This window comes from Vanessa atalanta, chromosome 2 (assembly GCF_905147765.1).
Source record: "Vanessa atalanta chromosome 2, ilVanAtal1.2, whole genome shotgun sequence".
In the NCBI taxonomy this organism is placed as follows: Eukaryota; Metazoa; Arthropoda; class Insecta; order Lepidoptera; family Nymphalidae; genus Vanessa; species Vanessa atalanta.
Genome location: NC_061872.1, coordinates 6,849,830 through 6,877,562, shown reverse-complemented (window position 1 = coordinate 6,877,562; position 27,733 = coordinate 6,849,830). Strand labels below are relative to the sequence as shown.

Here is a 27,733-nt window from a genome sequence, read left to right as displayed (position 1 = left end):
AGTATTAATTATTCGAGTACTCATAAAAGCACTTCTGAAACGTCGTATTGCAATATTGAATTAAAAATGTAAAGCTACCTCTGCTCGGAACCTAGAAGGTAGTACCAAGAAGAACCGGTAAGAGATTCAGTAGTTACTCTTTTCAACTATTTCAATTACAGTACATAAAGTACAATTACATTTATATGAATCCTACCTGGAAATCAATAATTACTAAGTTTTTTATCATTAATAATCATAATTTTATCCAATAGTGGATTTCAATTGGCTTAACGAAGACGGTTTAATTAAACAAGATGTGTAGCTGTCTCGGACAAGTATGGTCTCACATAACATGGCTTCAACTACGAATAATTTAGTCTACCTTTCTCATATTTTATTTCCTAACGACGTGGCGTCGCATTAGTTTAAATCTAGATATTACGATTAACCTTCGAAATCCGTATAAGGTAAGCCAGTACGTATTAAGTAAGATTAAATCGACTCTCTAATGTGTCAAGTGCGTTTTCCACTATTTACACGTAACCGGGGATAATACTACTACTAACATGAACTAGATTTATATTTATACTAGCTTTCCGTCCAGGCTTTACATGGGTTACATGTCTATATGGAACTTTTCGATAAAAGAAAACACATAAAAATTAAAAAATCTTGTTTTTTTTTCCGGCTGGGATCGTTGAAATTCACGGCTTTTCTCTACAATATGTTAATACAATAAATATAAACCTTCCCCTTATAACACTTTTTGTATAGACGCGTACAAACGGTGCGAAGTGGCTTAGTTTTATACTATTTTTTATTCTAGTGGGAGATTTTGTCCCGCCCGAACAGACTTTTTTTTTGAGGGTGTTAATTTTTCCATGTTCAACATTTTTAAAAATAAATTAGTATTAGTTTTAGGTCTCGTCAAAGTCGGTTAAACCGTTTCGGAGATTACCGGTAACAAACAGACAGACAAGAATTTTAAATTTGTATATATTTGTTTGAGTATCATGTAAAAATTCGTGAGCACTTAAAAATTTTATATAATTTTGAAAAACGATGATTTTAAAAATACTAATATTAAACTTTTTTAACATAATATTCTAAGTCAATAACTTAAGAGGCGAGATTGCGTAATGGACACGTGGTTGTTATAAAAAACCGCAGGGTCTAACCGGCCAAGATCAACACAGTTTTCCGTTTACAAAATTTTTTGTTATATTTATAAATCGTTTCGTACTCATCGGCGAAGGAAAACGTCACGAGGAAACAAACGCGAGAAAAAAAATGTACTACTGTACTATTTATATATTCGTGTCCGCAGTCAATTAGCGCGGTACTCGTGATAGGATAAACTCGAAATCGTTCTATTCATACTTTGTAAGAGGCTCTTGTCCAAAGTGACAAACATTTAAGAGTTACTCATTTTTTTAATTAAATTTTGTCACTGTTAAATTAAGAATTGGTTAGTAAATGGATCTATATTAATATTTTAAATTCGCATTTATAATATTAGTATAGGAATATTACAAATCTGCCGGGCCGAGATGGCCCAGTGGTTAGAACGCGTGCATCTTAACCGATGATTGCGGGTTCAAACCCAGGCAAGCACCAGTGAATTTTCATGTGCCTAATTTGTGTTTATAATCCTCTCGTGTTCGGCGGTGAAGTAAAACATCGTGAGGAAATCTGTATATGTCCAATTTCAACGAAATTCTGACACTTGTGTATCCACCAACCCGCATCGGAACAGCGAGGCCTTAGCCCAGCAGTGGGAAATTTACAGGCTGATAATGTCATGATAAATCTGCCTGTTACGCTTGAACGGCCAAGACTTTCTAGACTGGATATATAAAAAATTACTTGTACTTTACGAACATAATATGTAATTAAAAGGGTGAAAAAGAGTAACTAATGAGTTTCTTGCCGGTCGTCTCGGTAGAATATACTTTCCGAACCGGTGGTAGCTTTACATTTCATTCAATACTGTTAACATGACGATTCCAAAGTGCTTTTATGAGCCTACTTTAATAAAGAATATTTTGATATGATTTCTTTTGCATTAAACCACAGGACTGAATTTAATGAAATTTATAGTCACTAGAATTATTATAAGATTAACTCGTGATTTTATAATAGGATATGTCATTTTATATTTATATTTATATTTGCATCTGATAGTTTTTTTAGCGAAACTCAAACTTATTGTATTACCGAAAACGGATCTTTGCAAATGAATAAATATGACCTTGAATTTACTTTTTTGTTTATTAATTTCTTAAAATAATTAAAACTGTCAACGATTTAATGAGTAAAATTTCGAACCTCACCATAAAGTGAAGCTTGATCGTTGTAAAACGATGTAATACTAGCTCACTGACACCGCACACCATTTGCGTCCAAAGATACAAACACGAAAGCATTGTTGCTCGGCAATTCAATTGCAACAATTACTAAGTATACCCGACATAAGCAGACCATGAATGCCTGCGTTCTGCAGTATTGAAAAACATATTTTGTTACTTCATCACGTAAACGCAAGACGTCGAAGAATTCTGTATCAGGAAATTCATTTTCTCAAGAAAAAGTAATAAAAAAATGTTTGAATTTTTACAGTAATAAAGTTATTTATAGTTATGAATGTGGATCCTAACTAACGAACGCAAATTTACAGGTGTTTTATGTTTAAGACGCATTCACCAGCGTTTGGGAACAAAGTAATCAGCTTCAAATCAGACATCTGTGACTCTCAAAACCAAACCTCTCCAGTGGAACATGTACAAACAAACAGCCTTAGATACTTAAAACCGTTACTATTTTTTATAATTCAGCATTTGTATGGTCTATCCGTAATCATTATGTTTTTGATTTAGTTATACCATACATATGTTCATATTATGATAAATATTGCCTGTGAGAGATTGCTTAAAGCAATAAGGTCAACTTTGTACGCTCTTTATCTAATAAGTTAAAAAAATGTGTACAAAAAGGTATTTTGTTGCATTTCTTGCTTCTTTTTTTCATTATCTATTCATAATTTATGTAATACCTCGATGCAGTTCAACATCTGCTTACTGCTCGCTGTGTTGTAAATATACATATCCTTGACATATATGTAATCCTACCTTGCAACGGTATAAACGCGAGCATGAAGCCGACGCCGACGACCGCCGCCCAGTTAATCTCGCACCACATCAGGAATGTTATGATAACAGTCGCCAGGGGCCCGATCCAGAGATAGTGCACGAAGATAACGGCCACGTCGAAGCGGTTCACGTCGTTGGAGAGCAGATTCACAACTTGACCGACTGTCGTCTCCCCCAGGGCGGTCTTCGAGAGCCGTAGTGACTAAGGACGAAGCAGATAATAGATTAGTAGACTTAGTTTTCGTCCACCAACCCATATTAGAGCAGGAATAAACTCCAAACTGACTCCTGACATACACATAGACATGTCTGTCGTACAAACTGGTATTTATTTATAATAAATATCATTATGCAATTCACTACCAATTATTCTATTAAAAACGTAATCGTTTTTTTACACGATTTTCCTTTAATGAAACAAGGCTTGAACTGAAAGCTGATATTTTAGTACTAACAGTACCCGGAGGATGATGGATTTAGCATGATTTTGATTCTGAAGCATGTAGTCTGTTAATAGACACACAACCAAAGAAAAACGAGACCTCTACTTTTGAACTTATTTTCTTTACTTTTTTTGTGATTCGTTAGTTTAATCTTCTTATGATCATGTCGCCTTTACATAAATAATGCTAATGATATTTTTATGGGTATAACCCAAAAAGTCTGATTAATATAGTCGTGACAAAATACAGTTCCCCTAACAGGCCCAAATGTAACACATATCTACGTATAATTAACACCATTGTAATACTGAAAACTTGTGTATATTTACATAATTTACGAACATGGCAAATTACTCAACAATAACTTGGACAAAGAGTCAAAATTTTAAAGATTCTCTGTAAATATGACTGACAATGAGCATCTAATTATAAAATCAATTCATAGTCATCGGTCAGTCTTGGAAGATGGGAAATACTCAAGGCAGTCGTTACGTAAACAATGACAGTTAATGATTACTCCGCACGCAATTTCCTCCAACTGTGAATACGAACGTACGAAACTAAATACTGAATATAATTTTTTTACGGCATTTTTTTTTAGATTTATGGCAAAGGCAATTCGAATAATAAAAGGGCTGTATGGCAATTACATTTTGGAAATCTGGTTAGCAACATGACAGATAGTGGGCATTTTGAAGTTTTTCAATAATAAACCTATTTTTTTTTTGCTCATTATAACAACACTAAAAACAGAGGAGATCTTTCATGATAAATGTATATATGTTAATTTTTACTTTGATAGAGTACCGAATATCAAATACCGAATCTTTAAAATTTGGTAACAAGTCAAAATATCATTTTGCTCATTTCTCAAAACAAAAGATGTTCCATATAACAATAAAACCTTACGTAATGTAAAATAATACAAAATATCTATACTAATATTATAAATCCACAAGTAACTATCTATTGCTCTTTCATGACCAAACTACTGAACCGCAATTGTGTATAAATTTTCAGCGAAGGTCGTCTAATCATTAATTCCTGCCAGTGACTCAATTACCAATTTTAATGATTCGCGGAATTTGGATTTAAAACGAACATACAGAAATAATCAGGGAAATAAATATATAGGTGAATACGAAAAGCATTAATGCGTATGTAATTAACAATACATATATATAAAAATAAAAGGGTAATTTATATTCCTTCATTTGGATGTAGAATTTAATGGCAACAATAATTGTACCGTGCCATCCCTAAGGTATAAGACCTTTTAGAAATTGACATTTTTAAAACAACTATTAAATACCTACATTCATTTTATAATAAATTAATGTTTATATTTTTATATTTTGAATGTTTTTATGTTTATATTTTTTATATACACACATCGGATTAGCTCGTTATTTTGTCTAGTTCGTTAGAAGTTAAGAATACGTTTAATAGGCAATATCTTGTAGAGATGAATCGATTTTATAGAGCAGTTTAACAAAACCACAGATTACATTTAAATTATATTATTAACTAGCTGAATCGGCGGCTTAACCCGCGGAAACTTTATAAAACTTTAACTTTATTGTCAACCCATTTTACTCAATCGAGGGGTGAATTAAAATAAATAATATATAAATAGCCTATCTCGTTCCCTAATCGGTTCAGCGGTTAAAGCGTGAAGAGGAAACAGACAGAGTTACTTCCGTGTTATAGACATACCTTTAAATTGTAATGTTTTTTTTATTATATTATAAATTTCATACACAAAGTATATTTAATATTGCTAAAAAAGGTTGAATATTACACACTACAAAATAGTTTTTCAAAATCTTACAAATCTTTTCAAATAAAAATGACTTGCAATTTTTTTCTCGGAGCGCATCGTGTAGATGTTATTAGTAGATACGAAAATAATGTGCGAACATTTCGAGGCTATTTAAACACCCCATCCATGTACGTTGTACACGCAAACATAGATATTCCATCTAGTATCAACTAGTAAGTAAATCCAATATTGTTTGTATACATAAAAGACATTTTGTATAAATATAAAATAATATACGTTTTATTTATATTAGGTTTAAATGTAGCGTGATTCAAACACATTTATGTATAACGATAACGATACAGCCCTTTCGAAAGTAATCACTTATTTAGGCAATTTTTTATCCTGCTGACCTCGATTCTTACAGAATATGACGTCACAGTGATACAGCACGCAACATTGTTATTTTACTTATTTCAAGACAAGGCGTTAAACCGTGTAAGTAGGAAAAAAACTTGTTTCGTTTATTCAGTGTTCTGTACAATTTATGATTTATATTGAAATAATTAACAAGGATTTTCAGAGTTACAATAATAATAATACATAACCCTACATATATCGTATTGAGATTCAGTGCGACAGACTAATCACGGATATACTTTATAAAGAGATGTAATGTATCTTTGTTACCTAATTTGGAGTTAGGAGTTTTGTGAACCTGTATATTTTTTTATTACACGAGCATACAACCTTCATTGGAAACTGATGTATTGCATTTATAAATAGTTATTTATCGGACTCACCTTTCTATATATGAGCGAGCAGCAAGCGACCCTGAACTTCATACCCATATGTAGAATAGCCATCATGTAAGGATGTACGACGAAGACATTGAGCGCTGAACACAGTACAACGGCACCAGCGTAGAGATAAGCTTCAGTTGGCTTTACTGTTTTCTGATCAGGACTGTAGTATTCCACAAGCCATCCGAGGAAAATTGGCTGCGCGATGCTGAAAAAAACTACATATTAATAAAATTATTCCTATTCATTACAACCAATACTACTTCAACATGATTCTAAATCTATGGATTGAATACTTATTATGACAATACGAAAGGATTGTTTCCATTTCAACAACTGCTATTTTCGATTTTTTAAATGCTATTCATTGTTGAGAAGTGACCACACTATATACAATTTTTCTAACAAAAAATACAGTATCATTTTCTAATAACTTACATTGAAAACAAAATTTCCAATTATTCAGCATTAGAAATATATACTCACTACCTAATAAGAGTAATCACTATATACCTACTACAATTGTACGGTTGTAACGGCAGACTGATTGTACTTGAGTTCGCAATCACAATTGAAGTCGAATTAAATGCGTATTTTCACGAAAAAAAAAAACTACCAAAAAATATATAATTATCTAATAATTAATCAATTATCAAATCGAAAACCATCAATTATCGCAGAATAAATACAATTAGCTTGCCGGTCCACAAATGTAACCTTAATTAAATCTAAAATTAGACTACGATCGATCTACCTCGGGATCATTGAACCTCTTACGGTACGAATATATGGTTGACACGATTTCCGTGAAATTCCATGAAAATAATCATACTACCGCTGTAGTCTTAACTAACAAGACCAATAACTACACTAATTGTTCTTTATTTATCTCACTTTGTGAGTGTGTTATTTTGCCGCACACGCATAACCTTTCCTTTGAGGTCCATGAGACGGTTATGCATAAAAAGTTGATTTTCTTGTCCGAAATAGCCGATGAACAGACCGAGCATCCGTGGCTGTTGGATACTACGAAAGATAAATTTGAATTATAGTTATGATTTATATATACGTATACACTAAAGCCTTTCTTTAGTATTATACTAGCTCTGGCTTCGCGCAGGTGCAATGCTGATACTTAATATACTACAGAATGTCTTTATATACAACTTTCACAGCTTTTTTGACATTAGACAATTCAAACCGCTATGTCCCTGCAATGTAACATCTTCGAAAATATACATTAAAATGACATTCTGTAAAGACCATATTAATGTATTTAAGGTACTTAATTGGATAAGGATTAACTCTGTATAGCATAAAATCGCTTCGTAAATAAGCCAGTAAAGTTTTAAAATTATCAGTGTGTCTCTTCTATATTATGCATGAATTATATATATAAACCTTCCTCTTGAATCACTCTATCTATTAAAAAAAACACATTAAAATCGGTTGCGTATTTTTGAAGACCTAAACAGGGACAGACAGTACTATGTAGTGATTATATGTTTCTAGTATATCTTTTAAGATAGTTTAAGTATTCAAGGATAGCCATGCCTTTTTTTCTCGCGGTATGCGTTTCCCCCGAGTGAAATGGTGTACCTGGGACTCGCCGATACCCAGGACGCCTAATGGGGCGCATTAGGCGTCCTAGTACGCCGGAATACCCATAAAAAAACCAGCGGTAGGTACTCCCTCCGTCTATTCGGCGGGCGTCACGAAATCGCTTTCGCATGCTACCGTGACGAAAGATGTCTGCCTAAAGGATTCCAAGTAAATTCTTGAATCGAAGATAAACCGCATTATTATAACAAGGAAACTCGACGCGGAAAGATGATTTCACGCCTTATCTGTATTTATTCGAAACGCTTGGTATTATAAGTATTCGTGAAACGTCACGTACCTACTTGTACATGTTGTATATCAAATGTTGGAAAAGAGTACTGATTTTCTTGCTGGATCATCTCTATAGAATCTACATTCGGAATCAGTGGTAGGTATAGCTTTAATATAGTTGTGCAAAATTACGATTCAAAAGTGCTATAAAATAACGGTAAACGCTTACCTGGATAAAGTATATTTTGATTTAATTTGCACAAGGGACATGGTGGCGCATTGGCGATATATGGAATGGTTATTACTTCTTACGATACCTTTGTCTATGGGCAATGTTGAACACTAACCATCAGTGACCCAGGTCGTCACCGTCTGCCAATGTTATATATATAAAAAAGGAGACACAAATAAGCCACTTATAGCGGATTAATTTTAGGAATCATTATTTTCCATACATTCTTTAAAAGGTCAATGTTTGGATAATTACAGTGTAAAGACTACAAAAGCCAAGGCTGGTTTCATATCACGAAATTTTCCGTACATCGTTGAAATTTTTTTTATGTATTTACAGGAAAAGGGAATCAAATATAAAGTCTAATTCTAGGGTTAGATTTTTTTTCTGCTTTATAGAAAGGATCGTTCGTTTCGTTCATCTTTTAGAACGTGCCATCAGCTGAAATATTACGATAAATAAGTTCTAGGAAATACGTTACAAAATCTTAGTTGACAAAAAAACACTAATTTAGCAATTAAAATATGTAATAAAGTAAATTATTTCGCTTTGTCAAGAAAAAAGATACTTCATAGAAACTAGACTTCATAAAAAAAATTATAAAATTGTGTATCAATCAAATAATTAACGAGTTACTGTTTTATTATAAATGAAATATTTAATTGCAGCTGTTCAAACTAGTCGTGCTGTAATTAGCTGTAATTATGTCGAAATATTTTCCGAGCATCCTGGGAATAAATAAAACCCATTGATGAGTCTTTTGTTGCCTTTTTTATCAGAAAATGCGTAGCTATAAAATAATATATGTAGGTACTTATGATTATTGAGCATTTTAGAAATCCAACAAATTTATTTTTCAAATTATTAGATTACGAGCAACAGACACCGGCTTCGCACGAGTGCAATTTTTTAATAATATATGATATTAATATAACTTATACCCTTAATACCCATATAGCATTAACATATAGAATTAATTTAACGATGACAGTAAAATAATTTTTAGCAATTGGTTGTAGTTGTTTCAGTAACTAGCGGTTAGCCGCTAACAACATTCGAATCGCTACATACTTATATGTATCGACCACATATAGATACAATATATAATAAGTATATTTATTTGGTATACGGTAAGTAGCCATAGACGCCAGCGCGCGCCATCAGAAATTTTAATCTTTATTTATTACATATCCAATGCGCCACTAACCTTGTCAACTAAACTGTTATGTCCCTTATGCTTATAGTTATACTGGCTCACTCTAATGCTGTACGCGGTTGCTGCTTGGCAATTAAATTGACTTAGACTGTATGATAAGAGAATGGCACCTAGCTAGATGGGCTTGCACAAAGTCCTACCACCAAGTAAAATACCCTATTGACTACGAACAGTGGTGCCTGAACACTTGCCTATAACATAAAATAAAAAACCTTCGAGTATCAGGAGTTACCGCTTTGAGAAACCTAAAAGTCAAGTATATCCATACTTAAAATGTCTCGGCTGTATCAAAACAACACGAATCAACAAGAGTAAGCTCTTTCTCGAGATGTGGTGAGGCTTTTGTTGGATAAAAATTGAAGTAGATTCTGACTGTTGATGAACGATGGTACTATACGAAGTATAAACCCACCCTTTTTCACCACTAAAGGCCCGCCTACCAAAGAAATTAAGAATACCCTAGTTAATGTATTTATAGTGGCTTACTTACGTTTCAGTCATTATAGTGCTTAAACATAGATGCACTTTTATCTCATAGAACGACATCAAATCAAAAGATCTGCAGCCTTGACAAAATTAGACGAGATAGCCAAACCGAACAGAACACGTGAGTCCCAAGGTCGAAAGGTCGAGAATTTCAATCAACACCGCCGAGTATCTTAAGTAAATTCTATTTCAAATGCATCTCGCGCTCGGCTTTAAAGAAAGATGTCGTGAAGAAATCCATATTCATCGGAAACTTGTCCGTATCTACTTCGTAGCTGAACCCACACATTAATTGCAATAATGATTAGACCTTATCATTTATAGTTATCAACTTTACCAAGTAAATTAAAAATGAGCTGTTCAATTTATATAAAAAAAAAAAAAAACTAAATTACGGACAACATAAACCGTCTAATTTACATAAGAATTGTATTTATAACGATTCTATCAAATTGATGTTACCTATATTGCTATACACGTATAAGTGCAGAAATACATGTGATATCTTTCCATTCTACGATTTCGTTTTTGTGTACATTACATATATTATACGTAAATTCGTTGGTAGAATACATTTAAATAAATGTATGTTCCAATGCACACAATTTACAAAAATTATACATGGTGTTTTATTTTATACTTAAAACAAGGTCGTATGTACATATAAATGATACAATTTATACGAGAATATCAAAACTGATTATTTCTTTGAGTTTCATGACCAAATTATTCATTTCGGAACTTATTTATATACAGTTAAACTTTACGACCTTTTGAAATAACAATATATACATATGTATTCAATATAAAACATTACGTAGTCAACGACTAACCAATAGAAAATGTCGAAAGTAATTATTTTTATTAAAGCGACCAGCCAGTACTTCACATACTTCTAAAAAAACTGACAGTGCAATAAAGATTACAGATTAATAATCGCTTTGAAATGCGACTTCCTTACATCACTTTTATTAAATTCGTTTAATGTCTATCGTAAATGCTATGTAAAAATTACTACGAGTGTAATTATCAAAGGTATTTTCCTAAGTACGCTGTTACATGTAAAGCTGTCACCATGCTAGTTATTAAAATATGTCTAATGCATGTCACGTAACGACGTAACGTATTCAAACAGTAAGAATAATAGGTAGCTAGAATCAAGTGTGGCCGAAATTCACTCATATTTATTTTGGTGGAAGGCGATCGGCAACAATTATTACTCCTGACCGTATACGAACACGACGACCAAATACAACTATGTCGAATTTAGATAGATATATTTATGTGCAAACTCAGATGCGTACTGCCTAACTCCCATAATCTCGTAACGGTCGGATATAACATACTAACATTCTATCTCTACGTGTTACTACTTATTTCTTACCAAAAAAACTAAATTTAATTTGACCAACTAGGATGGCTAGGCGTTTAATTTTTCAACTCAAGTGTTCTCAAAAGCTAGGTACTAACCAATGAGGCAGCGCGACACAAAAAAGAACGGTAACAATTCTGTTGCACTGATCCTGCACTAAAATAATTCCCATTCCCTTTTATTCCTATAAAATTATTTTCAAAATGCTCCACTAATCAAAGGCAATATCGTTACATTACAAAATACATTTGCAAACGAAAATAATTTTACAAATTTTCCTCTTTGCGATAAAAAAATGTAGGTATCTGCTTACGGTATAACTGTTTACAGTTTCGTATTATATATTATATGTGCAATGTGTATATTCATCGAAACTATATAACAGATTAATGCAGCGTCATATTTCATAATTACATCCGACTCTCGTTGTTCTTTGTTACACAGAGATAGATAAATATCGACTAAGATTGATTCTTTTTATTATGCGTCAAATATATTACTTTGTTTTAAGTCAGTATACCTCCAATATCTAGCCAATATTACTATCACCGCCACGGACATACTATATTAATAGATATACTTAGCGCAAACGCGTCATGTTATGAAAAATACGCACGATTTTCTGTACGTACTATCACGTAACGAGAACCATATAGTTGTTTGAAGACACACGTACATTCCACTTACGAAGATATTCTATGAACCAGCTAAAATCGCTTTATCTAACGATACAATCGAAAAGTATTTCGTTAGGAATCAATTCGTATTTCGCGTGATAGTCGAGAGTCGCGACAATCCATTATATACGGTCCCCATTTCTATTCTAATAAAAGATACTTCTATTGCTAAACTAAACCTAATAGACTTCTACCTTTTAATTCGTCGGATTTATCACTTGTTCTGTGTGCAGATTTTAATAAAAAAAAAAATATTAAATAGAATTATACAACGTAATCTTATTTGGGGTAATCTGATTTAGCAGATAAATCCAACTTATAAAACTAACTCGGTTCTATATTATTAACAATAATCTAAATGTATATTTTATTACATAAAATCGAAAATAATATTTTAATTATAATATAAAGGCCTATCTATGTTCGTATGGCAGATTATGACATATACATACTTACAACAAATAATATGTAATATCATACAATAGCTTAAAATCCTTACCACAAAAGAAACGGAATTTCAAGAAAAAGTTATTTGAATTCAAATTTTGGTTACGAGGTCATCGTATTCATGAAGCAGTCATTTAATATATAGTACTAGTTGTGGCGTGCGGCTTCGGTAGCGTTTAAGGGTTTGGTCATCAGGTGTTATGAGAAGTTATAAAAAAGTAGTATGTACCATCTAGTTCTCCAGTCATCTAGACATTTACTCGAGCGCCTATTTACCTATTTCATTAAAAAAATCTAAAGGCTAGGCTGTTATATTTAATCCTTCTTCAATTAGATTAAGCTATAGTTTATTATATTTATTTATTTTTATTTCTTATGGTTTTTTAAACAACTATGAGCTTCTCTCTTGTTCAAACATAAGGTTTGAAATTAAATAATCGTTATATATTGCTGGAGCTCGTTTAAATCAGGAGACTAATACAATCGCATTAATTGCACTGGCATAGCTACCCCACTGTCCTTAAACCGTCTAAAACAAACAACAATACGGTCAAAGGGCACGCGATAATGACTCATTTAGTTGCGTTACGATTGCAATAAAGTTATTAAATTGTTTTGGTGTTACGAATATTAAGTTAATCTCCTAATTAAACAATTTATTGAGTGTCACTTCACCTTGTCCGCAAATGAGAATACGTTAACCCCCGGAATATCACAAACATCACGCGTAATTCGCATAATATATCTCGAGAGTAATAAAAAAATATTATTTCGTTAAGAAATTGCAACACAACGATAAATACCTAGTTTATTTTAATTAGTTTTCTTTTCACAAAGTATAAATGTATTTAATAAAAATTGTTTATACTATATAATATTATAAATGTGATTCGTCAATTACTTTATTTATTTTATAGGTTAGCGGACGGGCGGCAATGGCATGTAAGAAAAAAGACAAATACTTTCATCGCCAGTGCGCCAGTGCGTAACTTGGAAACTAAGATGTTACGTCCCTTGTGCCTATAGTCATCAGCTCACTCACACCCTTCAAATCGGAATATAACAATTCTAATTGCTATTTTGATGAACAATATCTCATGAGTGGGTCGTAACTGGTACCTACCCAACAGGCCTGCACAGATTCCTACCACCAAATAAATTCTTGTGTTTGTTATGATTTCACGTCTTAACTCCTTATCCGATCATCAGAACATTTGTATATATGTTGTCGAAAGTACAGAAAAGGACATAGACAAGGAGTACCCAAAACCTTCCCCCACATGTGGGTAAAACCGCGGTGGAATTTACCGATTTGAGATTGAAATTTCAAAATATTTGACGCAATAAGGATTTTAATCTTTGCCACGTGTGCGTTACACGTGCTATGTTATTTTTCAATCATTTCCAAAACTTTACTGATTTTTTTTTTGTTGCTTTTATTGTAAAAAGCTATAATAAATGAGGTGTCTTTTGACATATCTTTTCAATGTTTCTTATCACCACATAAACATACAATCATTTAATGTTTCGTTTATCATAAAATCAATACTCAGGATGAGTACTGCTGCTTCGGTCTAAGTACTTGGGTATTGATAATTACTAGTTTTAGCATCAGTAGCGCAATGGTTTTTCAGGTCGCCAAGTGATGTAAATAATCACAGGATCGATCCTGACCTCTTATAACACCAATGATAAGCTTTCAATGAAAGCTAAATAGGAATTTCAAATATTTGACATATTATATGTATCAAAGTCCTACCCGACACAAAATATGTTTTAGTGCATAAGTGCGCATGCACATTCTATACCCTTACTCTCATACCCAGTGGAAGAGCGAAACCGACACGGTCGGAGAAAGTTTGGACGCAGGACCAAAAGCTTTACGCATTCTAAGTCATAGAATTAAACTCCGGAGAGCTATTATTATAATCTCACTATTGCCTCGATCAGGAATTTGTTTTATTAGATAGCCACTAGACCAACGAGGCGACCAACGATCTAGTTATAAAAAGGATTTAGAGCATAATTTTAAAATGCTTAATTTTATATGCTTAAAAAAGTAAATCAATAATAATATATTTTATAAAAATTAATAGTATTGTTAGGAACTTACCGAATACCGCATTCCATAAAGCAGAGGACGAATCCATAAAGCATGCATCGCGCTGCGTACGCTTTAAGAATCACTCTTAGAAGGCTGGGCGTACGTTTCCCTTGCGCACGGGCCACCTCTTCTTCCCACAAACGAGCGAACTTATCTCCAAGAGGACCTGATTGAAATTAGACAAACGCTATAATAATATATAATTTTATTAATCAAGACAACTAAAAATATTTAGATTACGAATAAGACAAGTTTTTTTTAAATTTGGAATTAAGATTTTCTCTATAAGATAAAAACGCAAGACTAACAACAAAACATTTGCACTAGATTGAAAATAACAATTACGTGCACGTAATTATTACAATCGTAGTTAAATAATCGAGATAAGTATACAATAAATACTTCATGATTACAAACATTCAACAAAATACAAATTCATTAACATCATTTCTACATCAATAAATCCCACATGGTATCAACACTCAATTACCACAGAACAACAATTATACCGGCTGTATAATAGGACAGTAATGACAGAGTACATAATGTGTGGTCGAAATATATGTATACTTATATGGACAGAGACAATAGTTCTTTTTTTCACATTATGTAAATATCTGTGTTTGGATTGCTGAATTTCATTTCCCTTCCATTACATTAAATATAATAGTTAAAAGAATATAAGACAGGATGTTATGGAGCTCCTTAACCGTAACCGAAACTGTCGGATTACCGAAATAAAAATCTACCTGTAACTGTAATCCAAACTGTTTTTGCATATTGTTATACTTAAAGAGAGTAGCTAATTATATTTTAAAGCTATTCGTGATTTTAATTTTCTGTGATTATATTTAAAATTAAATAAAGTCAAATTCATATATTGTTTTTTTTTTTCATTTAGAATTTTAGTTTTGTTTTTTTTTGTAATTGATACTATCTGAAACAATCGTATAATCCGAAATAAATTAGTATCCATAACCGTATCTGAAATCGGTAAAATATTTTATTTTCCTTTGAATGTGATAGTCTAAGGATCTATCAGGCAGATTGGATAATTTATTTTTGCATCAGCCTATTTAATGAGAATAACAGAGTAGTAATGTTTAATATGGGGAAAACTGTACCGAACTGTTTGTATTAAAATAAAGACATTTATTAAAATTTTATAACAATTTAATTACTTTAACAGCTTTTAAGCTAACATGTGCTTCGTAAGTAGTATGTCTCATGTTCGTTATGAAATATAAACGGTCTAATGAATATTGGCTGCCTGTCAATTAAAGAATAAGACAAGTATGTCACGACGCTAGACAGTATAAAGATCATTAATCATTTGTGTATAGTAGCGACAATGTTGTAGCTTCCCTGAATATTTTTTGTTGATACATTTAAATAAATTACTAATATGTTAATATTAATGATTGTTGTATTATATATTTTGTAGCATACATAGATTGCATATTTATTGTTTAATAATTTATTATTTACTAGAAACCTGTATCACTCTTGGGAATATTACAGTTTTATACCAGTGAAAATTTTTAGAAATGGTTCATTTGTTTTAGATATTACAAACAAACAAACAATTTTCATTCAAAACATTAATATTAAAATAGAGATGGATATTCCTATGATGTAATTTACTCAGTAAATATTAATAATTTAAAGAAAATAATTTTAAAACAACATATTATTAACTAAATATATTTTTGTTAGTATTATAATTAAATTGGAATGTACACAAAGAATTTTGATATTGCAGAACTAATAATAGGTGATATTTCAACTGGATAAGATTGTCTGGATATATAGGTAGTTTACCTTGAGCATATTGAGACAGATTAAAAAAAATGTTTTTTTTTTTATCTAAATGTACTTGTAGTAAATGTGACAAAATCTAATAACATAAGGCAACTAGTTTTTCATTATCAAAATTCGAAGTATAAAAAAAACAAGTTACTGTATAATATAAGTAGATTTAGTAAGGAATTAAACTTACCTGAGGCATGTTCATCTAAAGGTTCATATAAATCACATTCTTCCAATTCTTTCTTAAGGCCACTCCAAAATATTGGTAAAGTCCATCTAAATATTACAATTTATAAATAACAATATTTTATTTTAATGTTTTAGAATATGAATAAATATAACTTATTTAAATATTATTTTGAAAAAAACTTACGCAAAAGTCAATGCAGAAAATGGGTTCGCCTTAGCCCGAGGATGGGGTGGCTTTCCCTTTTTTTTTGTTGATTCCATTGTTTATAAGTTTATTGAAACTGCAAGAACAATATTTTAATACCTAAATTCACTTAAACAACTTATAATTTTATGTATACCAAACACATTTAACGCATTATTAAAAAAATATGAGGGTATTCAAATTATTAACAAAGTTTATTTTTTATAATAAATTTACGAAAATAAAAATAGTTATGGTAACGTAATTTACACAACAAACAGCAAAGTATTATTTATTTAGTAATTTCAAATACTAACTCTTACGTTTTTGTTGGTGTAGAATAAGTTTAGGATCTGATAAATAAGTGCATGGCGCCACTTCAAATACACGGTTCTGTGCCAATTTATTTTATTTGTACCCTTACAAATTTGCTATCACGAGTAAGTTTATAGTGATTCGCCTATGAAAATACGTAATTATGACACTAAAATTGTATAATTTGTAAATATTATGTAGTATGAAAATTGTTATTTATTTATAATAATATTATTTTATTCAACTGAAATTATTTGCACCGTTACAATAACCTATTCGCTACTACAGAAAAATTGGTACTAATTTGACGTTTAAGTCATTCCTGCAGCTGTCTTATGCCTTGCACACTGACCGTCTATAGCTTATGTCATTACCTTATTATGACTCTATTACACGTTACGACCTCAAATAAATGCGTTTTGTTTCGGTTTCCATGATCAAATTTTGCTCAAAATATATAATAGATTATATACTTGTTTATATGTTAGCCGGTATTTATGTATATGTAGATACAATATCTCGGTCTTAGCCCCAAGATAGATAAAAATTAAGAAATTGTATATAATTTTAATAAGGTAGGTGTAAATTAGTTTATAGTATATTACTTAACAATAGGGTTTAATTTATTATGTAAATGTAACCAATTATTGTATACCGTTAGTTCGTCATTTGTTTTAATTGTATATTATATAATGTTGTTTATTTAGAAAATAAATAAATAAAATGCACTCTTAAGTTCCAAATGCTGTTTATGTATAATCTGTGTTAGTTCTATCGACAAAGTATTTTTTTTACTATACTATTGTTTTATTTAAACAAATTGTTAAGCTAAATTATTATTATCCATACGGAGCTTGCGCTGAATTTACTTCTAAGCGGTTCTTTTAAAAATCATAGTAATATTGACAGAAGTTGGTATGAAGAATACAGGTAACGAGATTCTCCTTTTTTTTCTGGTTTTTATTTGTGCCAAAAAGGCACAGAATATTTCGCCAATATCACCCTTATTGTTAAATGTCAACTTGTCAAGTATCAACTGTCAATTGTCATACCAGCAAGGCATAAGCTGTTCAAGTCTTCGAGCTGTGTTTAAATATTTTTTGTTTGACTGTGAGTTTTAACTCTTCAAAAAACCTTATTAACTATCGAGAGATAACTGTTCAATATTATTTACTTTAAAACCGGAATGTAAGTGCTACGAACATATTATTTGATAATTTAAACAATTCGCAAAACAAGTAATTTTAGTGATCAGACTCATTTGAAGAATGATTTATCAATTGTATTATATAGAATGTTTGCTGTGTTCTTAAAACGATATAAAGGCATGATCCTCGCTAGTATATTATTTTTTTATTTAGGTTGTGGTATTACTTTAAGTTTCATTAGGATAGAATGTGCATCTCCAACATCAAACGCTAGCACAAGAAAAAGTAAGGAAAACTTTGACAACAATTTAGATAAAATAGAATATGCTGTGTTAATCATCAGCAACCCCTTGAATGAGGCGAAACGTGATGCGATAAGAGCAACATGGGCTAATTTTATTGATAATATATTTATAGAAAATGGTGAACATTTATATAAATGGAATCATACTTGGACTGGGAACAGTATTAAACATGAACTTATTAAATGTTTTTTCATTGTGGGAACTGAAGGCTTGGACACAGAGAGGATGAAAAAGATCCAAGCTGAACACACTAGAAGTAATGATTTACTACTTTTGAATAATTTTGAGGATAGTTACAAAAACTTAGCTAAAAAATTAATTCACTCTTTAGAATGGATGAGTAATAATTTAAAAGATCTAAAATATGTCATTAAGTGTGATGATGACTCATTTGTTAGAGTTGACTTAATTGTAAGAGATCTTGAGGCTTTTGCTCCAGAAATGAGTGGACCAACGATCAGCCAATATGTCACTTATAAGGTACATAATATACCTAAAACATATATTTCATATTGCATACTTACATTTAGGTATACTCAGGATAATTTTCAAGCTAAAAATATTTTATTTGTTTCAGAAATCTCTACCTACATATAAAGGTTTATATTGGGGTTATTTTGATGGTAGAGCGAAGGTGTTTTTAAATGGTAAATGGCAAGAAAAAGAATGGTTTCTATGTGACACATATCTACCATATGCGCTTGGGGGAGGCTATGTTATTTCCCGTAGTATTGTTGACTACATAGCCAAAAATTCACAATTTCTAAGGTAATAACTTTTCACAATATAGGCTTCTTTAATTTAAATAAATATTTCTCAATTTAAATAAATAGTGTTTCTATAGAATTTTATAACACCAAATTGCTAAATATATATTATGTAGTTATCACACAGACATTATATATAATACCTATGTCAAAAAAGCTTTGAAAACCAGTAAACTACCATCAATATCTGTAATAATAACAGCTTATATATGTCACCATATTTTTTTATGTAAAAGGTGGACCTGATGGTAAGTAGTCATCCATGCCCATAGATTTTGGTGCTGTAATTAAAAATAAATATACCACATACTAAAGAAAATGTCCTATCACATTATCAAATATCTTTGAATAATATTAGGCTCTATTTATATTTCCTTGGCTCACTGCAAACAGCTACTTAGTACTTAAACTAATTGGTATTATTTATTTATGTAATTACATGAGGATATATTTTTGCCTAAAACAAACAAATTTGTATCATAAATTTTTTGGCAAATATAATAAAAACAGTATTTGTATTGTTTTCAGTCATTATAATTCAGAAGATGTTTCAATGGGAGTTTGGACAGCGGCCCTTGATGGTATCAATAGAGTACATGATACCAGATTTGATACAGAATGGAAATCTCGAGGCTGTGACAGCAATATGCTTGTCCGCCATAAACAAACACCCATGGATATGTTCCAGATGTATAAAACATTAATTCATTCACAGGGAACTAAACTATGCAAGACTGAATCAGCTTTAAGAAAATCTTATCATTATAATTGGAATGCACTGCCAAGTATATGTTGTAAATAGACAAATTAGTACATTTTTCTTTTTAAAAAATTTAATCTCATCACAACAACTCTTCTTTTTTATAAATTTCATGCATACTTTGAGTTAGTGAGATATAAAATTTCTAGTCTATATTATAATAGTATTTTTTGTATTTCTTATTAAATTGTGTGGATCGTTTTATACAATTTGATGATTATGTGGTTACTGCTGTTCTGTAACTTAAAATTGGGCTTGTACTGTGTGTGAAATTTATTTGTGCAATTTATATATAATATAAATTTAATTAAGTCTAATGTGTATTGGTTTGAATAAAGTAAAGTAGGCTTGATTTACAAAGTCGAGATGAAAGTGAAATCATTTTCAGCAATCAATAAAAACAACTTTTATAACAGCAAGGATTTTTATTAAGAAATTTGAACACAAAACATTTGTCAAACATAATAATTGTAATAAAAAATAATAATATAAATAAAATGCAAATTTAATAAACACATTATAAAAAACTAACATTTATTCAAGTTGTAAGTTTAAAATAACTTATTTTAATGGTAATGAAAGACGTCATGGAAATTAAATCCCATGTGAAAAATATGTGCTGTTTTTAATATCTATTAATCTTATGAAATTATCAAAGCAATTTTCTTACTAAATACTAAAAATTTAATTGATATACTCACCAATGCAATATGCTATATATAAATGTTTAACACAGAAAACGCCACCTTTATGACATAAATCTGACAGTAACTGGGAACCATAGACATCAAAAGCTCCATAAACTTAGTTTTTATTAAAGATGTGCGTAAATGCAGATCTAATAAAATTTGTTATCTGTGCTAGATCTACATAAAAAATTTAAATTCTCACTCGTTTAAATAACTTCAAAAATAAATGGAACAGAATCTCAACACAGAACGCCATATTTATAAGAGATTTTTAGATTAGATTTCCAGATTCTATTTTGAAAATACCTACAGTAATGCTAATATCACATTCATAGAGGATTTCTAGTTTATATCTAATGTCGACTTTTTACTTTTACATCCATGTATGTTTGGTTGTTGTAGAAGGTTGTTCTCGACAACTCCTCTTTGAAATAATCAATTGTTCTTTGCAACCCATCTTGTAGAGATATCTAAATAAAAAAAATATATTGAAATCGTCGTTTAAATTATATCACTATAATTGCGTAAGTGTGTAAGAAAGATCGTTTTGCACGATATAGATAGGCGGATGGGCAAGTGGGCCTCCTGATGGTAAGTGGTCAACACCAACCATAGACATTGACGCTGTAAGATATGTTAAATATTCCTTACATCGCCCATGCGCCACCGACCTTGGGAACTAAGATGTTATATCCCTTGTGCATGTAGTTAAACTAGTCCACTCACTATTGAAACCGGAGCACAACAATACTAAGTACAGGCTTAACGGTAGACTATTTAATGAGTGGGTGGTACCTACCCAGATGGACTTGCACACATGCCTACTACCCAGCAAACCATCATGAATATTAATATTGAAATTTGTGAACTGACAAGTGAGAGCGATATGCTTGTCCATCATAAAGGAACAACTGATGAACATATGTACAAAATATTAATATGGGAAATATAAATATCATTTCTATTTAAGAAGTATCCATTTATAAAAAATATAATTTAAATTGGTATCTAAACCTAATTATTACGGTATACACATATTATGTAAGTAAGTTTCTTAGTTGTATTTTTTGTTTGTATTTGGTATAAACATGTCCTAAACTTGGCTTGCATTTAAATCAACCAAACAATATATTAGACAAAAATATATAATTGATAATACCTTAGGAGACCAATTGAGATGCGTTTCAGCAAGGGTTATATCTGGACGACGGCGCTGAGGGTCATCTTCGACAGCAGCACCAGTAGCCACGGTACTACGGCACCCGGGGACTAGATTCTTTATTATTACAGCAAATTCTGGAATACATTTTCATTATTATTTATTAATTATTTAATAATGTCTTACTTTGATTGGAGTAGATGAAGAAGAAAATGTACCTTCTATAGTGTGTTCTACTGGATTTCCAATATTAACTGGTAAAGTGTAACTGGAAGCCATTAGTGCCAGCAGACCATCTACCAGATCTGAGACATAACAAAAGGACCGCGTTTGTTTCCCATTGCCATAAACCTGATAAGAAATAAATGTTAAAAACTTAGGAAAAAAAATATGCTTAAAATACTAATTTCTTCAAAGAAATATATTAATGTACAAAATTATACTTCGGCTATGAAAGCCTTGTGATTGTATACAACATTATTTAACAGAAAACAAAAATTGTTCAGTAAAAAAATGTGTGTATTATATTAGCAAATTTTTTTTATCCAATAAATTTTTGGTTGTGGTTGGAAGATCCAACGGGACCCAAGAGTTCAGGAGCATGACCAACAAATTTACGTATATTTTTAAACATTCCGTGCTTAACCCACACTTAACTTCCAGACTACGAGCTGATACTAAGAATTGCTTATTGACCCGTTTCGAATTTTGATCTCAGTACTGGGCCTTAATTTTTTATAATCTATCAAATATTACTAGCTTAAAACTATTTATAGTTTCCTTACTGTAATAGTCAAATTTTGTATAGCTTGCATGATGAAATTGGACACGACTCTTCCATCCGAAACGTGCATCCGAGGTCCATAAGTATTAAATATTCTAGCAACTCGTACAGACACGTTCTCCTGCTTAGCGTATGAGTACGCTAATGTTTCTGCCACTCTCTTGCCTTCGTCGTAGCACGCACGCGGCCCTGTAAATAAAATATAAAAAAAACTCACAGTAACAGCCTGTAAATGTTCTACGGTTAAACTATTGAGTACTAATGTAATTTCTATACATTTTGGTGTTTCTTATCTGTCATTTGTATACGTTGTTTGATTCGATTTGTATATGTTGGAAAAATATAGTTTACTTTCCAATTAAGGTCATTAATTGTCATATATTTGTTTGGTACTTTTATACTAATTTCAAATGTTCTAATCTTAAGAATTTCGCACTGGATGAGGTAACAGTACGGTAAAGCACGGGCGACACTGGCAAAATAGGTTTTGATAGTATTTTGTTACATACCTATTGGATTGACATGGCCCCAGTAAGATTCTGGCTGTGGGTGAACCATTGGGTCACCATAGACTTCTGAAGTGCTTGCTATTAAAATTTTCGCTCCCACTCTCCTCGCTAAACCTGTAATATGTTTATTGCAACACCTAATTAATGAGTCTAAAATTAGTCTACATATGGGTCACCAGGTGATAAATTCACCATTTCAATAGACACTGGCAAAGTAAGATATGTTAACAATTACTTAATCAACGAACTGCCAACCATGGCAAAAAAATATATGTCTTGTTTGTAGTTTAATTAATTCCTTACAATCACCTCGAGGGTGAGTTGAGTGGGATACCTACCCAGACGATCTAGATGAGACTTGGTTTAAGAAGAGTTTTTAAAAGTTTTTAAAATGTTATATATCAGTATTATTAATTAGTATGTATTTATTTATTGATAATTTGTTTAATACATGTCATTAACAAAGAATTATAGTTACCAAGCATATTGATTGTTCCCAAAGTATTTGTTTTGATTGTCTTCACAGGGTTTTGCATATAATGAGGTGGGCTCGCAGGGCTAGCTAAGTGATATATTTCATCTGCCTAAAATAATAATAAAATGTTTTAAGTTTACAAGTAAAACCTATGGAGTTTGTCACAACTCAATAGTTTTTTTCTACAGAATAAGTATGTTCGTAAGGGGCAACTTCATGGTAAGTTAATATTGCCCCTAGATATTGGTGTTGTTAGAAGTATATCACCAGATATGTGTCTGTAGTCTTATTGGCTCACTCACCCTTCATATTGGAACACAAAAATACAATGTATTGCTGTTTGGTGGTAGAATATGTATGTGATGAGTGAGTGGGCCTACACAGAAACTTTACCAAGAAGAAAATGTTCGTAAACTTAGTACACAGTTGATTTTAATGTCTATTTGGGATATATTATTTAATTATATAACTCGAGAACTGAAATCGTAAAACAATGTTGAAATTTAAATCTTTTTTAACAGAAAAAGTTAGGTATATGTAGTTGAAGTTCATGTCATATCATAGTTATAATTTTTAAAAAAATATTAAATGAAAAAGTCTAAATTTTTATAAGAAATTTATAATTGAACTTGTACTTTGAATAACAGTTTGTAACAACAACAAGTTATCTAATTCAGCTTAATTTATTTATACCAATAATACAAAAACACTATTATAACTTAGAAGAAAATGTATTTGAACATTTCGGCCATTTTTAATTTCTGCACATTGCAACTTCATTGTTGTGAACAATAGGATAGGAGATATATAAAATGTTTAAAATAACAATGGATAGGTTAAAATGAAAAATAAATAATTATATATAAATAAAAAAGTGTATACAATGTAAAATAATTTTCAATCAACTTTCTAAAGTCTGGCAAAGTATGTCAATATATTTCAGTTATATGACTATCTTAAACTTTATATTTAATAAAAATATTATGCATGAACATTAATATTGTGACAATTAGAATGTTCCATATTATAGTTATTGAACTATTTTTATTTATATTCAATATGTAAATACTAATAAATAATATCAAACACAACAAACAGAAACATAGTAAAGGAAAGGGTAGTCTTATCAATAAATTTAAGGGAACATGCTTGCAGGACACATGGAACAAGTGCTATACTATAATACATAATATGGATGTACAAAACAGTATCATTACATGCTCAGAGTAAGATACAAGACATGGTCCCATATGGCATAATATTGTGACAAATTTGACAATGTGAAGTAAACTGATGTGGCATAACATGTGAAAGTCAATTTATTCAATTTCATCAAAAGTTATTAATTTTATAGATTGGTCTAAGATAAAATTTTCAATCAATACTCTACATATGTAAAGTGGGTCTTAGCTAAGGAAATTATGTCTGCTTTTGTTGAAGACTGAAACTATAAATGCAAATGTAGCTCTTATCTGTCTGTTTGCTACATTAAGCCATACAAAAATTGTCAGGAAAATTACCCTTGTATAGATACAAATGATAGGATTTTTATAAAAACATGGGATCATTACGGCTTAGAGCTTATAATATAGAAACATTTGTATTTATTATACCTCTATATATAATGGATTCACTATGTCATGATGAATCATCTCAAAATTTCTGTGTCCAAACCAATGTTCAACATTTCTTTTGCGGCCTGTGAAAAAATTGTCAACAACAATTACTTCATGGCCTTGTGTCATGAGAATGTCGACAAGGTGGGATCCGACAAATCCTGCCCCACCAGTGACCTGTAAGAAATAATAAATAACACTCAAAATTATTATTCTATTTAGAAAAACTTTGATAGAAGATATTAAGACTTGAAATATTGTAGAATTTGATGTTTATCAGAAAACAAGAAAATTTTAGGAGAATGTTCATTGAAAGATTTTGTTCTAAATTAGAATTGATTAATATTCAAATATATGTTGGGTTTCTAATAATTGTTAAATTAATAGGATCCCAACATGATAAACTTGTCATATCTATGTTTCTAAGATTATTATGATGTTTTTTATTACTAGTTTTATTTCATTTGACATGTCGTAATAGCAACAAAAAATATATATTTATAACCATGTTTCAGTATAAAATGAAGACTTACCAATATTCTCTTTCGTTCCTTATAACCAAGATATTTGACATCAGGATATTTCTGAGGTATTCTCCCTTCTAAAATAGCTAATTTTTTCTCTAATAGTTCTATTCGCGCTTTTGCTTCAGCGAGCTCTTGTTTTGAATTGTCAGCAACTTTATTAGTATCCATGTCTTTTAAGATATTCTGATTGAAATCATTTTTCTTTGGTCTGTGATTAAAATCTCGGTATGCTATGTCCTGGAACTCCTTATCTATTCTTTGGTTTTGTCTGACGTTTCCTGTACTATTTATTTGATCTTGCCTAAGAATAAGAAATATAAGGATAACTGCAAAAATAATAGTAATGTATATTACGTGGTGAAATTAAATTTTACAAGCAATCAGGCGTGTATCTTATTCGTGACATGAAATTTATTATTGCATTTAATGGCTAAAATACAATTATTTAAGTTTATGTACTTACGTAAAGATAAAACACAAACGATGGTTACAGTCTTTCGAAATTTTAATGATTGTCTTATCATTTCTGAAAGTACAAATTTATTGCTTATGTTCACATTTCGTCCCTTGAATTGATTTTTTGATTTAATGCAACGTTACATATTAATTTGTCAATAACTAGTTTATTATCAAACTTTTGAAAAATAAACAAACCACAAAATTAAACTCATGCAACTACAGTATGATTTTGACAATATTGACTTTGACAATTTGACGGAAGGTGAACAACACGGAATGACATTGATATTTTTTTTATTTTAGCTTAAGGCTTTGAGGTTAAGCCCTTAAATCTTAATGCGTAAATGAAGGCATTTACTCAGAGACCGTTCGATTAGGGAATTGAACGGTCTCTTTGAGCAATAAGTTGGTTCAGTACTAAAAGTACGGTCTACATAAAAAAAGTAAAAATGTTGGAATAGATTAATAATTTAATTATATTGGATGTGTATTCTTAATTTTATACGGAATGTTTTTTATGTTTAATGTTAATGATTCGAAATGAATTTCAAAGTACATAAATAAAGTGTATTCCAAATTAATTATAATAATACTATCTTACCCATATTTGCTTTTAGTATCTATTGGTAAAAACAAATTGATTATACGTCAACTCAGTTCTTCGCTAGAAAATTAGTGGCGTATAATAATTAGATATATTTAACTAAGACTACCGTTCGTGTCTTTATTAGTATCAACGAAAGAATATATATACGTTGAGTAAGTTTGTGTGTTTTAAGCTATAATCTAATAATAATAAAAAAATATATGATCATATTTATCATTGGAAAGTTTAAAATAATATTATTTTAAGATTTTTGGCTAATAAGATTATTTTTATTAGAAAATGTAGGACATAACTATACATAAACTATCTATATATGTCTCAATGTATTATAGTTAAGACCAAAGAAACGACGAGTGTGTTATGTGAAAGACGATATGGTTATAAATAATGTTACTTGTAAGATGACGTCCGACAGAGAAGTATGGAAAAAGGCATGCTGCGCCGATCCCAAGGGATCCCAAAAATTGGGATAAGGGCAGGAGGATGATGATGTAATATAGCTAAGGCCTATGCATTCACATTATATATTTTTTAAAAGATATTGATTCAATTAATACGTGTAAATAAAAGATAATATTGTATGATCTCTCGGGTTACCAGAAGTGCGGACCAGTTCAAAGGTAGGTTATACTAAAGTAATTAGAGTAAATAAGTACATCAGCATTTGCCGCTTTACAGGGCGTGTCCTGGATATGATCTGCTGCCAAGAAGTTTATGGCGGCATCACTTTTGTAGACAAAGAAGTTGCATATCACAAATATTCGTACATCTTATCATTATAGTCGCTTCGTCGGGTCCAAAAGGTCTACGTAATGCTGGTAAGTCGTTTGGTGCTTTAGCTTTCACTCATCGCTGAAGCACCATCATCTTTACCAATACAACTTGTAGTATCTATTCCATTGATTTTTAACCGGTTGCATGAACG

General features: G+C 30.9%; 3 protein-coding genes across 10 annotated transcripts in view; 1 reads left to right on the top strand and 2 right to left on the bottom strand.

Moving 5' to 3' along the window:
• The window catches only part of LOC125073233 (ATP-binding cassette sub-family C member 4-like), a 31,507-nt gene extending 14,195 nt beyond the window's left edge, over positions 1-17,312 (bottom strand). For 2 of the 3 annotated variants that reach the window (XM_047683983.1, XM_047684004.1), the window contains exons 1-6: positions 17,006-17,312; positions 16,689-16,785; positions 16,506-16,591; positions 14,516-14,672; positions 6,140-6,347; positions 3,111-3,333 (exon numbers count right to left, since the gene is read on the bottom strand). In XM_047683983.1, the coding sequence (XP_047539939.1) occupies positions 3,111-3,333; positions 6,140-6,347; positions 14,516-14,672; positions 16,506-16,591; positions 16,689-16,765 (751 nt within the window). In that variant the 5' untranslated portion in view covers positions 16,766-16,785; positions 17,006-17,312. The remainder of the gene's footprint in view (positions 1-3,110; positions 3,334-6,139; positions 6,348-14,515; positions 14,673-16,505; positions 16,592-16,688; positions 16,786-17,005) is intronic. The other variant, XM_047683994.1, reaches the window with a different exon arrangement.
• A 593-nt stretch (positions 17,313-17,905) lies between these two features.
• LOC125073279 (beta-1,3-galactosyltransferase 6) lies at positions 17,906-20,387 on the top strand. 3 transcript variants are annotated; one of them, XM_047684047.1, is made up of 4 exons: positions 17,906-17,933; positions 18,365-18,936; positions 19,034-19,224; positions 19,752-20,387. In XM_047684047.1, exons 1-4 carry the CDS (start codon positions 17,921-17,923, stop codon positions 20,023-20,025), a joined length of 1,050 nt encoding a protein of 349 aa, XP_047540003.1. In that variant the 5' UTR covers positions 17,906-17,920; the 3' UTR covers positions 20,026-20,387. The 3 variants fall into 3 exon arrangements, with proteins under 3 accessions (XP_047540003.1, XP_047540013.1, XP_047539995.1); XM_047684057.1 differs by lacking the exon at positions 17,906-17,933 and having other exon boundaries at positions 18,040-18,574; positions 18,662-18,936; XM_047684039.1 differs by lacking the exon at positions 17,906-17,933 and having other exon boundaries at positions 18,040-18,936.
• A 175-nt stretch (positions 20,388-20,562) lies between these two features.
• On the bottom strand, positions 20,563-26,848 carry LOC125073251 (UDP-glucuronic acid decarboxylase 1). 4 transcript variants are annotated; one of them, XM_047684006.1, is made up of 10 exons: positions 26,803-26,830; positions 26,206-26,268; positions 25,749-26,068; positions 25,213-25,392; positions 23,603-23,708; positions 23,125-23,238; positions 22,617-22,804; positions 22,050-22,182; positions 21,832-21,968; positions 20,563-21,142 (listed from the first exon to the last, which is right to left on the bottom strand). In XM_047684006.1, the coding sequence occupies exons 1-10, from the start codon at positions 26,804-26,806 to the stop codon at positions 21,026-21,028; spliced, it is 1,362 nt and encodes a 453-aa protein (XP_047539962.1). In that variant the 5' UTR covers positions 26,807-26,830; the 3' UTR covers positions 20,563-21,025. The 4 variants fall into 4 exon arrangements, with proteins under 4 accessions (XP_047539962.1, XP_047539982.1, XP_047539966.1 ...); XM_047684026.1 differs by lacking the exon at positions 26,206-26,268 and having other exon boundaries at positions 20,564-21,142; positions 25,749-26,043; positions 26,803-26,848; XM_047684010.1 differs by lacking the exons at positions 26,206-26,268; positions 26,803-26,830 and adding an exon at positions 26,397-26,428 and having other exon boundaries at positions 20,564-21,142; positions 25,749-26,043.
• Between the last annotated feature and the right edge of the window lie 885 nt (positions 26,849-27,733).

Bases quoted from the DNA above. Each gene is read 5' to 3' on its own strand.
- LOC125073279 (XM_047684039.1), top strand. From the start codon at position 18,298: ATGTTTGCTGTGTTCTTAAAACGATATAAAGGCATGATCCTCGCTAGT. The intron at 18,937-19,033 runs GTACATAATATA...TATTTGTTTCAG, and splicing joins GCCAATATGTCACTTATAAG to AAATCTCTACCTACATATAA. The intron at 19,225-19,751 runs GTAATAACTTTT...TATTGTTTTCAG, and splicing joins AAAAATTCACAATTTCTAAG to TCATTATAATTCAGAAGATG.
- LOC125073251 (XM_047684006.1), bottom strand. The intron at 23,709-25,212 runs GTATAATAAATA...TTATTATTTTAG, and splicing joins TGAATCCATTATATATAGAG to GCAGATGAAATATATCACTT. The intron at 22,183-22,616 runs GTAAGGAAACTA...ATTTCTTATCAG, and splicing joins TACAAAATTTGACTATTACA to GTTTATGGCAATGGGAAACA.